The sequence below is a fragment of the Populus nigra genome, chromosome 7, assembly GCF_951802175.1.
Source record: "Populus nigra chromosome 7, ddPopNigr1.1, whole genome shotgun sequence".
Classification (NCBI taxonomy): Eukaryota; Viridiplantae; Streptophyta; class Magnoliopsida; order Malpighiales; family Salicaceae; genus Populus; species Populus nigra.
Window position 1 is genome coordinate 4,630,088 of NC_084858.1, and position 14,107 is coordinate 4,644,194.

The 14,107-nt window shown below is 37.2% G+C and overlaps 1 protein-coding gene across 1 annotated transcript; it reads left to right on the top strand.

Moving 5' to 3' along the window:
- The first annotated feature begins 229 nt into the window (after positions 1–229).
- LOC133698273 (germin-like protein subfamily 1 member 16) lies at positions 230–1,282 on the top strand. The gene is made up of 2 exons (XM_062121147.1): positions 230–418; positions 517–1,282. Exons 1-2 carry the CDS (start codon positions 292–294, stop codon positions 1,068–1,070), a joined length of 681 nt encoding a protein of 226 aa, XP_061977131.1. The 5' UTR covers positions 230–291; the 3' UTR covers positions 1,071–1,282.
- Positions 1,283–14,107: the final 12,825 nt, after the last annotated feature.

The window sequence follows — 14,107 nt, forward strand, 5'->3', positions numbered from 1 at the left end:
GTCTCTGCTTGGTTATTTAATTAATTAATTATATTGCTCCAAAAACGTAGATTTAACTAGTGAAGGTGCGTTAGAGTTTCATTATATATACAATCGTCAAAGTCCAATCTTCGCTTGATAAAAAAATAATAATTACTTGTTGAAAAAAGAAATTAAACAATCTCATAGAGTTTCATAACCTATAAATACCCATGCTCCTGCATGCAAGCTCTCACGCCTTACCCAACAAACAATACCCAAGAAGGAAAAAAGAAAAGGAAAGAATTAAAGGTAGCAAGCCAAAGAAGAACCATGATGAAAGTTGCTAATTTGATAGCAGTTTTTATTCTCTTGGCTCTGGCTTCCTCATTTGTCACTGCCTATGACCCCAGCCCCCTCCAAGACTTCTGCGTAGCAATAGATGATGCTAATTCTGCTGGTACATTCAAGATTGTGATCTTTCCGAATCACGAACTATTATATTTATTTCATTTTGAATTCGCATTCCAACTGATTACATTTTGCTTGTGTCTGCAGTTCTTGTTAATGGAAAATTGTGTAAGAATCCAAGCCTCGCCACTCCTGATGATTTCTCGTACTCGGGGCTTGATGTTCCTGGAAACACATCAAATCAACTTGGAGCACGTGTTAATATCATTACAGCCGATCTAATGCCTGGGCTTAACACTCTTGGCGTATCTTTAGCACGGATAGACTTGGCGCCAAACGGTGGCCTAAACCCTCCACATTATCACCCCAGAGGATCGGAGGTTCTGCTGGTTTTGGAAGGCACTCTTTATGCTGGCTTTGTCACCTCAAATCCTGATCATCGTCTCTTTACCAAAATCCTAAAACCAGGAGATCTCTTTGTCTTCCCATTCGGCCTCATTCACTTTCAATTGAATATTGGAAAGACTCCTGCCGTTGCTATTGCTGCATTAACAAGCCAAAATCCAGGAGTAAACACCGTAGCAAATGCAATCTTTGGAGCCAGTTGGCCTCTTTATCCTGAAGTTCTCACCACAGCATTCCATTTGGATAAAAAACTTGTGGAGGATCTCCAGAGTCAAGAATGGGTGAACCCTACATGAATACTTTCTAAATTTCCCATATTCGCATAGTTGATATGCGACAATAAAGAAGTGCTCTATGCCTTCCCCTTTTAGAGTCTATGTGTTTTTTTGGAACGTTCTCCACCTGTTTTGTTAAGCTAATAATTTCTCTGTCAGGTGTCATGTTGCTGAAGGGTCCGCTCCGTATTTTGATTAACTTAAGATGGCAAGCTGCCAACTTCTTTTCATCATGTACCAAGTTTCTGTCTTGTTTGATTCTATGCTGTCACTTTCTTTCTTTCTCCCGAGGTTCTTTCCTCTTGGAGCTTTTTAATCTACGTACGTACCTTGGCTTACCAAAAAAAGAAAAAAGGTATCAAATGTTTTTTTCCCGAGTAATCAAGAGTCAAAATCTAGACCATCACCAATTAAAAAGAAATCCAGCCTCGATCTCGAACAAAGAATGATGAAGGAAGAGTTTAGGACATAAAGTTGAGCTTCAAAATCTAAATGTAATTTATTTATATGGAGAGAAATAAGAAAGTTCACCGTTTTCGTCGTTGGCCTCCTAGAGGATGAATGTGCAAGGCAAAGACGTGCTACAGAAATCATGATTTCCATCTCTTCTTTCATGTAGTCTCCATTCAGGAGGGGATCAATGAGACTTTCCCATAGGCCGGAGCTAAGTAAAGACCTTGCCTGCAAGTCAAGGAAACAAAACAGCTTAGTCTTCATTCTGGTTCTGAATTCATTCAAATCCAAAGTATTTCTTTTCTTACCCATAAAACCGAGCTTCCGTGATTCACCTGGTTTGTTTGGATAGCCTCTTTCCCAGTGATAAGTTCCAGGAGTACAACCCCATAGGAGTAAACATCAACCTTCTCCAATCAGCATTTCAGGGCTGAAATTATTAGTAGCTAGATTGAGCTCTTGAAGTGTGAAATGCTTGACGAATATCTTAGCTTCCACGACCAGCAATCCATGAGACAGCTTTTCTGCCCAAAAGTCTGGAATCTGGACTGTCTTCCTGATATTTTTCCTTCCTGTAATATCATTCTGCTGCATTGATGATGCTGTTGAGGGAGATGGTACAGTCGACGATTTTGTAACTGAGAGGCCGTTCTCTTTTTATGAGAATGACTCTTTTCTGATGAAGATGATAGGGGATGTCGAAGGAGTGAATGGGTAGAGCCTTGTTGAGAGGTCCCTTGTGTAAAGATATCAACGATCAAGATGATGCCACATGTCAAGAGATTATGGGATGAAGCTGTTAATATTCTATTAGACAGTTAAATCTGTTAATGCTGTTAGGCAGTTAGAAACAGTTAGCAAAACAGTTAGAAAAATTGTTAATCACTGAAGAAAGAAGCTAGTTTATGTCTATAGATTAGCTATAAATACAACTCCAATAATATAACAACAGTAAGGTGAATACAGTGATTAAGTTCATCTTCTTTTGTCAACTACTCTGCTTTCTCTGCATTTTTCATTTCTCTTCTTAAAACTTTCTTTCAATTCTGCCATCTTTACATGGTATCAGAGCTTAGTTCCTAATCCTCTGCTTCCGCACATCTTACACTAACTTCATTTCTTCTCTTTTATCATCAAAGAACAACTCCTTTCAGCTGCTTTTCCGTTTCTGCATTCCAACAACAAAATGGTGACATCTTCTCAACTCCAGATTGTTCAATCTCCTATAACTTCCTTACTTTCTACAGTTGCTACTGCTGTAGCAGTTAAGCTTGATGATACCAACTACCTCACATGGAATTTTCAGATGCAAATCCTTATTGAAAGCCATGGTATTTTAGGTTTTGTTGATGGTTCCAAGCAGTGTCCTAGCCGATTTAATGCAGACTCTGACCTTGAGGGAGTCGAATCTGATGAATATCAGGTATGGAAGATGCATGATCGAGCATTAATGCAGTTGCTTATTGCTACTCTTTCCTCTACTACAATCTCTTATGTTATTGGATGTATAAGTGCCAATGATATGTGGATTCAACTGAAGGATTGATTCTCTATAGTCACCAAAGCACGCATTTTTCATATGAAAAGTGAGCTTCAGAATATTAAAAAGGGATCAGAACCAGTTTCTCATTATCTGCAAAAAATTAAAGATGCAAGAGATCATCTTTCTGCAGCAGGAGTTTTCTTTGAGGATGATGACATTGTGATCTTGGCTCTTAATGGCCTGCCATCTGACTACAACACTTTCAGATGTATGATTAAAGGCAGAGATACTCCTTTGTCTCTTAAAGACTTTCGATCTCAATTACTTGTTGAAGAAGCCACTCTTGAGAATACACAGTCTGCATCTCCCTTTGTTTCTGTAATGTTGGCTCAAAATCAAACATTCTAAGGCAAGGCTCTTGTTCTTGATGAAGAATCTTCTCCTTCTCATTCTTATCTACAATCTCAAGGATACTCTTCAAACTCGAAGACTTTTCCATCATCTCATCTATCTTCTGGATTGAGTGGGGGCTTTACTGGTCATCATAACTCCACGGGTGGTTTTAATGGTCCACATTCCATGTTCACCAACAATGGCCACTCTAACAATAGAGGCTCTTATTTTAAAGGGTGTGGCCGAAGTCGTGGTCATTATCAAATTGGTCAACGACCTCATCAAATGCATTCTTCTAGTTCTGGTATTCTTGGTCCAGGTATTGTCATTCCCATCTGCCAAATCTGTAATAAGAAAGGACATGTAGCTGCTGATTGCTATCAACGGCATAATCAATCACCTTCTCCTACCCTTTCAGTCCAATGTCAGATTTGTTGGAAATTTGGTCATTCGGCTATCCAGTGCTATCACAAAGGTAATTTTTCTTATCAAGGCAGACCACCTTCCCCTAATCTCAGTGCAATGCATGCACACTTTCCTTCTTCTGACTCTACTGCGCAATTTTAGGTTGCTGATACTGGAGCAACTACTCATATGACTTCTAATCTAACTCAACTCAATTCAGCAACTCCTTTCTTAGGATCAAACACCATTGCTACTACAAATGGTTCAGGTTTGAGTATTTCCAATGTTGGCTCTTCTATTTTGAATGTTCCACAATGCTCACTCCAATTACAACAAGTTTTGCATGTGCCTAAGTTGTCACAACACTTGCTATCAGTTCGTAGGTTATGTAAGGACAACAATTGTCGTTTTATTTGTGATGCCTTTGGTTTTTGCATTCAGGATAAGCTTAAAGGGAGGTTTCTTCTCCAGGGACTGTGTAAAGATGGTTTATACCCTATCCCTCTATCCATTCCACACTCTCGCCTATCACAGTCCTTCTCCCTTTCAAAGAATCAATTCTGCTATCTTGGTCATCAAGTAAACAGAAGCCTCTGGCACAAGCGGTTTGGCCACCCTTCTAACAAAATCACTTCAGTTCTTTTACATCAATCCAAGATTCCTTTTACTGCAGACCATTCTAAATCCATCTGTACTGCCTGTTTAGAAGGCAAATTTACAAAACTTCCTTTCCCTTATCCAGCACTCAAGTTTGCAACACCTTTAGAAGTCATTCATAGTGATGTATGGGATCCCTCTCCTACTGTTTCCATTGATGGTTTTCGTTACTATGTTAGCTTCATTGATGTATGTACTCGGTTCACTTGGATTTTTCCAATGAGAAATAAAGGAGAAGTTTATTCCATCTTCGTTTCATTTCATGCTTTCTTGATCACTCAGTTCTCTGCTAATCTTCACATTTTTCAGAGTAATGGTGGTGGTAAGTACCTCAATCATTCTTTCAAGCAGTATCTCCTCACTAAAGGAATTGTTCATCACATTTCTTATCCATACACCCCTAAACAGAATGGTCTTACTGAAAGGAAGCATCGCCACATTCTAGAAACAACAATCACTTTAGTACAAACTGCTCATCTCCCTTCTAAATTTTGGTTCCATGCATGTGCTACTTCCATCTATTTGATTAATCGGATGCCTAGTTCAATTCTTCAGCTCAAGTCTCCTTATCTGTTACTATATGGTTCTATACCTATCCTCACTTATTTAAAGGTCTTTGGTTGTGCATGCTTTCCTCTTCTCAAGCCTTACAACACTCACAAACTTCAACCTAAAACTTCCACCTGTATTTTTTTGGGGTATGCAGGTCAATACAAGGTATATGTCTGTTTTTCACTTCAAAATCATAAATGTTTTGTGACTCGTCATGTTATTTTTAATGAATCTGCATTTCCCTACATCTCTGAGCCTTCAGCTTCTTCTTCTTCTCCTTCTCATGCATCTCCTCTTGTTCCACCTTCCATTTCATTACATAATGTGGTCTTGCCTGCGTGCTCTACTTCATCATCCACCATGAGCCCTGCTGTCTCTTTGGACACATTGTCTTCTCCAATCATTTCTTCACCTCTGTCAAGATTGGATTCTGTTACACAGTTTTCTCCTCTTCAGGATCCTGATTTTCATCCTGAGAATCTTTGTGTCGTCTTACCTCTGTCCCCTATGAATATTCATCCCATGACAACTAGGTCCAAGAATGGTATCTCCAAAAGGAAAGCTTATTCCACCACTATTCAATCTGTTGCCTTTTCTTCAGTTTAACTGAGCACATTCAAGATTGCCTCACAACATACTGCCTGGCAGTCTGCTATGCAAGAAGAAATTAATGCTCTCCATGCCCAAGGTACCTGGGATTTGGTTCCCCTGCCACATGGCAAGAACCTTGTAGGTTGTAAATGGATTTATAGTATCAAGAAAAATACAGATGGCTCTATTGCTAGGCATAAGGCACGCCTTGTTGCCAAGGGGTTCAGTCAGGAAGAGGGCGTTGATTATAATGAAACATTTAGCCTGTAGTGAAACCAACTACTGTTCGGCTGGTGCTGGCCCTTGCAACTCAATTTCATTGGCCTTTAAGGCAACTTGATGTTAAAAATGCATTTCTGCATGGAATTCTTTAAGAGGAGGTGTATATGGCTCAGCCCCAAGGTTTTACAAGCAAACTTTATCCTGACTTTGTTTGCAGACTCCGCAAATCCTTATATGGGTTGAAACAGGCTCCTCGTGCCTGGAATGAAAGGTTTACAAGTTTCCTACCTAGCTTGGGATTCCAGGCTTCTCTTGCTGATCCTTCTCTATTTGTTCAATATTCCTCTCATGGTACTGTGATATTACTGCTTTATGTCCATGATATTCTTCTCACAGGCAGTCATTCATCTCTTCTTACATCAGTTATTGATGCCTTAACTCAGGAATTTGATATGAAGGATTTAGGCTCGTTGACATATTTCTTGGGATTGCAGGTTTCTTCTTCTTCCTCTAGCTTGTTTGTCTCTCAAAATAACTATATCAAGGAATTACTTGATCGGATTGATTTACAAAATTCAAAGCCCTGTGCCACTCCTTGTCTTCCCTATCATCACTTGCTCAAGGATGATGGGAAGCCTTATTCTCATCCACAACAGTATAGGAGTATTGTTGGAGCTTTACAGTATCTAAACTTCACACGTCCTGATATTGCCTTCTCTATCAATCAAGCTTGCCAATTCATGCATAATCCCATGGAGTCTCATGTTGTTGCAGTCAAACAAATCTTGAGATATCTCAAGCGTACTCTTGATTATGGCATTCATTTTCAGCCTGGCACTCTTAATTCACAAGCATACAGTGATGTTGATTGGGCTGGTGATCCCAATGATCATCGTTCTGTTTCTGGCTTTGTTGTTTACCTGGGATCTAGTCCTATTTCATGGGCTTCTAAGAAGCAACATACAGTCTCACGCTCGTCTGCTGAGGCTGAATATCGAGCTCTTGCTATTGCTGCTGCTGAGCTCACATGGATTCGCCAACTCTTCTGTGATGCGCATGTTCCACTACTTATTCCGCCTTTAATTTATTGTGATAACATCTCTGCTCTTTCTCTCGTTTCCAATCCAGTGTTTCATTCCAGGATGAAGCATCTCCAGATTGATTATCACTTTGTTAGAGAACATGTCATCAACAGTGACTTGCTTGTTCAACACATTTCTTCCGCATATTAGTTTGCTGACATCCTTACTAAGGGTCTTTCTTCTCCATTATTTCGTCACCATTGCTCCAATCTTATGCTTGGCTCTTCCATGCATACGATTTCGGGGGAATGTAAAGATATCAACGATCAAGATGATGCCACATGCCAAGAGATTATGGGATGAAGCTGTTAATATTCTGTTAGACAGTTAAATCTGTTAATGTTGTTAGGCAGTTAGAAACAGTTAGCAAAACAGTTAGAAAAACTGTTAATCACTGAAGAAAGAAGCTAGTTTATGTCTATAGATTAGCTATAAATACAACTCCAATAATATAACAACAGTAAGGTGAATACAGTGATTAAGTTCATCTTCTTTCGTCAACTGCTCTGCTTTCTCTGCATTCTTCATTTCTCTTCTTAAAACTTTCTTTCAATTCTGTCATCTTTACACCTTGCCTCTGGAGTACCATTCTCCAGAACATATCCATCACCAGAAGGCTGCAAGTTGGGGGCAACCCTTTTAGGTATTCATTGACTACTGTTTGTTTGAGCCTGCAATTCAAAAACCATAGGAGTGAGACACAGGTGAAGAGAGACACAATTTGGAATGTCAGCTTGAATACCCTGAAAGGCTGCATCCAACTACAAGGATTGTCGCATGGTTGGCGCGCGCTTGATGGCGTTGTTCTGAAATGTAACTGTCCCCAGAGCAAACTTTAACTAGGAAATCCACCTTCATAGAATAACCAATAAGAGTAGAGACAAATAATCCTCAGAAATTCTTGTAATGTCAAAATTGTATACCTGCTTGGCCTTACAGATATCTTCATGGATAAGGAAGGTATTCGGATCGAAAGTATCAGATGGTTCTTGAACATGTAAAGCAAGTGCATTATCCCCTGGACTGACAAATGTCCGGAGAAACTGCAGGAGCATTTCTCTGCTATTGGTATCTGATTTTAAGCCCACAATAATTGTCCTCTTCTTTTCTGCGTTCGATTGCAGGTGAAAGAACTCTCCACTTTTTGCTCAGGCTTCCCACCATCGCAAACGGTATAGTGTTTATTATCCAATCACCCCCATTATTACAGATCCAAAAACTGTTGCTGTGATTGCTAGTTGCAGTTTTTATTTCTTTCCACTCCACATTGCCATCAAAGCATTTATTGGGTACGGGACATCTGCTATCATAATTTGATTTAATGCTTTTCTAACTGGTAAACTGCAACTGGTTGATAAATTTAAGCATTCACTTAAGTTAGGTATGAACTTACCACAGTTAACGGCACTAATTCTGTCTAATAACAAAGATATCTCTGAATGGATTTGCAGAATGGTAAAGATTTCCCGCGGAAAAACTTCACAAAGATATAAGCTGCCTGCCCGCTATCTATAAACTTTCTATTTATTGATAATACAAGAGAATATTAGTTACACAAACGAAGATTCAGTCATTCAGCTCACTTAAAGGCTGCCTACCCCACGAACCAGCAATAAATAATTTATTGAACAGAGTAAATACACCGAACTTTTTTCATGTTCTTCAACTTCCCTAAAGACAAAAATCACATTTTCTGGCATTTCCACATCCAACCAGAAAAGGAAGGCAGACGATGATTCAATCCATCCGATCCACTTTACTTTAACTTCATTATGCTTCTCTCAATTACACCCCAGCCACAGAAGGAAAATGGGAAAAAAAAACACACTTCTGAATGATTCTGGTGCATAGTGAATGACATGCTTGCATTCATGGAAATAATGACCTAGTTATTGCATAACTCAAGAAATGGCTTATTTCCAGTTCCAGGCTTAATAGTTGTAGAACTAGAAATATTTAACCATGCGATAACTTGAATCCATCCCTCCTAATTTTTATGCTGGAGTTATCAAACAAATTAAATTAGACAGTTGGAACACATTGATTTCTCTGCCTCATGCTAGATCACAGTTAAAATGGCCTGAATTCCAAGACAAGAGATCATTCCCACGTGCAAGGAGGGTCAGCCAAGCGAGCCATAGGTTCCACAAATCATGTCGGCTAAATGTCTTGATAGCCATACGGCACTCACCAAACGAGGGCGGGAGTGGCATGTTTAGACAACCGACCCTTCAAAATGGCAACAAGGTACAGTGCCTCTTTCTTATAGATGTGCTTGCATTCTTTTATTCCTCGTTCTCGATGTGGGATAAATGGCATATTTACAAATTAATAAGCAATATCCCTAGCAGCATTTCAATTTGCACGGCCTTGTAAATCAGAATTTAACATGACTTGGTCGACCATCTATTGTGTCCCATGGTTTGAGCCTTGATGGCTTGACCCATCATTTTCTAGACTATAACGTCCGTCCATGCGAGTGCAACCAGAGGAGAAATGCGAACGTGATAATGATTTTGACTTCCAAAGCTCATTGGTGAAGAGAGACGGTTTGGTGTATAGCTTCTACTAGTTGGATGCTCGGACTAGACGGTGTTTTGTTTTTTATTTTATAAAAAATACTGTAAAAATTTATAATATAAAAAATAATTTTTATTAATATTAATAATAAATTTGTTTTCAAAATTATTAATTATTTTATTAATAACATTAATTATAATAAAAATAATAATATTTATAACAAAAATGATAATATTTTTAATATTCGTACTATTAATTATAATAAAAATAATAATATTTATATCACATAAATAATTATATTAAGAATTTCAAGGATGATTATGACATAAATAATAATATTTTGAGTTGTAATAAAAATAATAATATTTATAACACAAATAATAATAATTTTTATATGAAAACTTTGAATTATAAGAGAAATAATAAAATTTATAACATACACTATTATATTAAGAAAATTGACATAGGGTTGGGCACGGACGCGTCCAGACCCAGCATGGAGGTGGACGCGGTCACATCCACATCCAACGCATGGTTGGGCGCGGACGCGTCCAGGTCCAACATGTGGATGGACACGGTCGCGTCCAGACCCAACGTGTGGTTGGGCGTGGACACGTCCAAGGCCAACCTAAAGTTGGGCAGGAATGCGTCCAGCCCAACATAGGATTGGGCGTGAATGCGTCCAAGTCTAACATATTTTTACCACCAAAGAAAAACCATATAGTTGATTTGAAGGATAAAATTAAAAATTATTATTATTATTATTATTATTATTATTATTATTATTATTATTATTATTTGTGCCATAAATATTATCATTTTTATTATAATTCAAGGTATTAATATTAATACTATTATTTGTGTTATAAATATTACTATTTATATTATAGTTCAAAGCATTAATATCAAAAATATTATTATTTGCAGTGCAAATATTTTTATTTTTATTATAATTGAAAGTAATAATATTTATTTTTATTGTAGTTCAAAGTATTAATATCAAAAATATTATTATTTTAGATACAAAGATTATTATTTTTATTATCATTGAAATTATTAATACTAAAAACATATTATTATTTGCGGCCTCAACGCCATGCCGAGTTTGACCCTTAGCCCTGGGAACAGGGCAAGCCAGTCCCAGTGTCACGTGGCGCGCGGGTCTAGCCCAACAAAAAGACAGGCAGTCCAAGCACCAGGTGAAATCACGTAGGGGCGAGGGCGGGGGCTTGGCTCTCATCCAAGGCAAGGGAAGCCAACGCCACCTAGCGCTCGGGTCTGAACTTACACAAGGGCAGGCAGCACCAATGCCAGGTGTCCCCACATGGGGGCTCGGGCTAGCTCACGCTCAGAGCAAGGGCAACCCAGCGCCACATGGTGATCGGGTTTGACCTAGTACAAAGGCAGGTCAACCCAAGCACCAGGTGTTCTCATGTGGGGGCGCGGACTTGGCTGACGCCTAGGGAAGCCCCACCAAAACTTAAAGTGACCATTTTCTCCCAAATCATCTCTTCAATACCAAATGCATCATAGTGAAAAGACAACCATACCCCTCATTCGCTGCCCTTGCAACTTTTTGTGGTAAGGGCTGAGCTGTCATTACATTTCTCCAATTCACAGTTCTCTAAGTCTAGGTAAACAATAAGAGGGGCACTGAGCCCTTTTAGTATATTGTATAATTTTTATATGATTTTTAAAAATATATTTATCTTGAAAAAATATTAAATTAATATTTATTTTTAGTCTTTTTAATAATTTTGATGTGCTAATGTTAAAACTAAAAAAATTGAGGAAATATTTATTTTGATGTATTTTCAAGCGAAAAATACATTTAAAAAGCATTTCGCACCACAATATTAAACACACACAAAGACATATAAGTGTGCCATGAAAAAAAAAACTCTTAACATAACACTTGGAACCTCTAGTTAGCACATAGATTTTAGTGTGTATTTGGTAATTTGATGCAAGTGCTTTTTAAATTTACTCTTTAATTGAAAATATATTAAAATAATATTTTTAAGATGTTTTTTATAGTTTTAATATGATTAAAATAATGAAAAAATAATTATTTTAATATATTTTCAAGAAAAAATAATTTGAAAAACAAAAGTTAATACAATGTCAAATAAATACTAAAAGACACGAGAATCAAGTCGTTGCTCACCTCACATTCTCAAAAATGGCATATCCTAATTATTTTTTACCTTTTGGGCTTCGAACAAAGGTGTAAAGGAATCATTTTAACCCTCTTGTCAAGACGCATCCTTCAATGTACAAATACGTTTACCATGTTTATAGGGTTCACCCTTCCTACCATGCTTAACACCGTCCTAAACTCTGAATCCTCTGGCCTTAAAGATCTTAAGGGCTTTAGGAGTGTAGAAATCCAAGACACATGAAGTTGGGGACTTAGTGGTAATGCAAAAAAGCACAAAAGAATAATGGCATTAAAGTTAACTTGGTCTACCAAGCAAGCAGGCATAGCTTTCCTTTTTACTCCACTTATCAAGGTCTTAAGAGCTATTAACTCAATCAATTTTTTGACCTTGAGCATTTTTTCATTAAACCTCTTCAAGTATACTCGTGTGGACTCATCATCTACATGAGTAACCCTAAAAAGTTTTGTGAAGCTTCTTTTAGCTGGAATACTTGTGTTGAATTATGTCACCACCTTGAAACAAAGGTCGTCAAAGCTTATAATAGCTATCTTGGAAAACAAGTTTCAGGTTGCTCTATATGTTTTGTACGTGTTCCTTTGGGTTAGCAAAATCATTATACTTATCCAAGTTCATCTTGGTAGAAATATAATCATTGGGTATACGAGTATCCAACACTCATCTTGACAATAAGAAATCTTGAATTTCATGGGGGGGGTATCGACATCTTCATGCATATACTCCCTTGTAAGTTGCTTTCTACTCCTATATTTATAGAGTTTTAGGGAGCTTGAGGTTTCTAACGTGAAATGACAAGATCGATGGATATCCTTCATCCCGTAATGGCCAGATAGGCATCTAGAATTCTCACTACATGCATGAGCATTATGATGACATTAACACTCTCTAGAAAGACTTGGTGATTGTTAAGGCTGAAAACCCCCCAGCATTTCATTTTGCCTAAACTCCTTTAAATAATGCATTTTTTTATGGGGGGTTGGGTGTTACTATAAGTGTCAAAGCTTACTGAGGTGACAAGTTAGATTTGGCCTTTAAGCTGCCAACATAACCTGGATAAGAAGTTATACATGGTTGAGAGTTATTGAAGGTTTGGTTAGGTAAAAGTGTTTACTATGGCAGAAAGATCTATCACATATCCTACTCTAGAAGTATCTTGATTATCTAACATTTATGGTGATTAAGGATGTAAAAAATCAGTTTAATGAGAACATTTGATGGTTTTTTTAATCAAATTCTCACAAAACGACACCAATTAATGATGTTCCAAATTCCAATATGCTCATAAATAAGGTTTTTGAGTGTTTGAAGAATGGATAATCATATGTTCACATTAATTTTCCCTTCTCTAGAGTTTCTGAAATTGATGGTTATTGTAAAAAGACCTAACACCTATAAAAATAATCCCTTTTAATGGGGTTTAGGGACCCTTTGATGATAAAATCAATGACTTTTAATATGCGATTGTAATAAAAAAGAGAATGAGCTTTAAATTCTAAGAACAAGAGTATTTGTTCTTATTTTTATATGATAAATACTCTAGGAATAAAAGTATGAATACTTAAAAAATAGAAAAATATGAACTATTTACCCAAGTGGTTTAGAGGGTACATATAATTCTTGTACCATGTTGTGTTGCTTGAATGAGGGGATCGGAGTTTCATTTTTTTTATAATAGTATTAATGAAAAATAAATATTCCTTACACAACATTAATGAGGGATATTTATTCTTACACATTATTAATATTGATGGAAATATGATAGGTCTTTAGGAGATTTTTATACACCTAAAGGTGTAGAAAGATGATTATTCTTAACTTTTATCATTTTTATACATCATAAAAATATGCAAACAAAGTCTCGTGGCCTAACATAGAACATATAATGATCGCCACTTTCACGTACATTTGGACCTGGAATGATGACATGCCAAAAATAATAGATTTATTATCTCGTCAAACTCACATGTACTTAAGCTTAGCGCTTAGCTAACCCAAGAATATTGGTCTGACATCTCACCAAACTCACGTGTACTTGAGCTCAGCACATAACTGAACCTAAGGATGTTGGGTTTAAAATCTCGCTCAAACCCACATGTATTTGGGCTTAGTACATAGTCGAACCCAAGAATAATAGTCAAACTCAAGAATATTGAGTCTGATAATTCTCTAAACTCATATATACATGGGCTCAACATGTAACTGAATTCAAGAATATTAAGTCTAGAAGCAAATCAAATCATGTCATCTAAGCTTAGCATTCTTCCAAGCTTTGGTATATTGGATTATTACCCTACCTTCACCCCTTTTAAACATAGGCTTAGACTAAAATAACATATAAAATACATTGATTATCACTTTCTTTGCAAATTTGGTTACCCAATTTGCCACTAAAGTAGCATTGAGGACATGCATGCTTGATATTTTTATACAAGAATAATAGTGGTCCAAATCACCAGAAAACATACTCTAATTACCATTATTTGTCTCCTTATCACAATGGTTGTCAAATGTGGTCAAGGT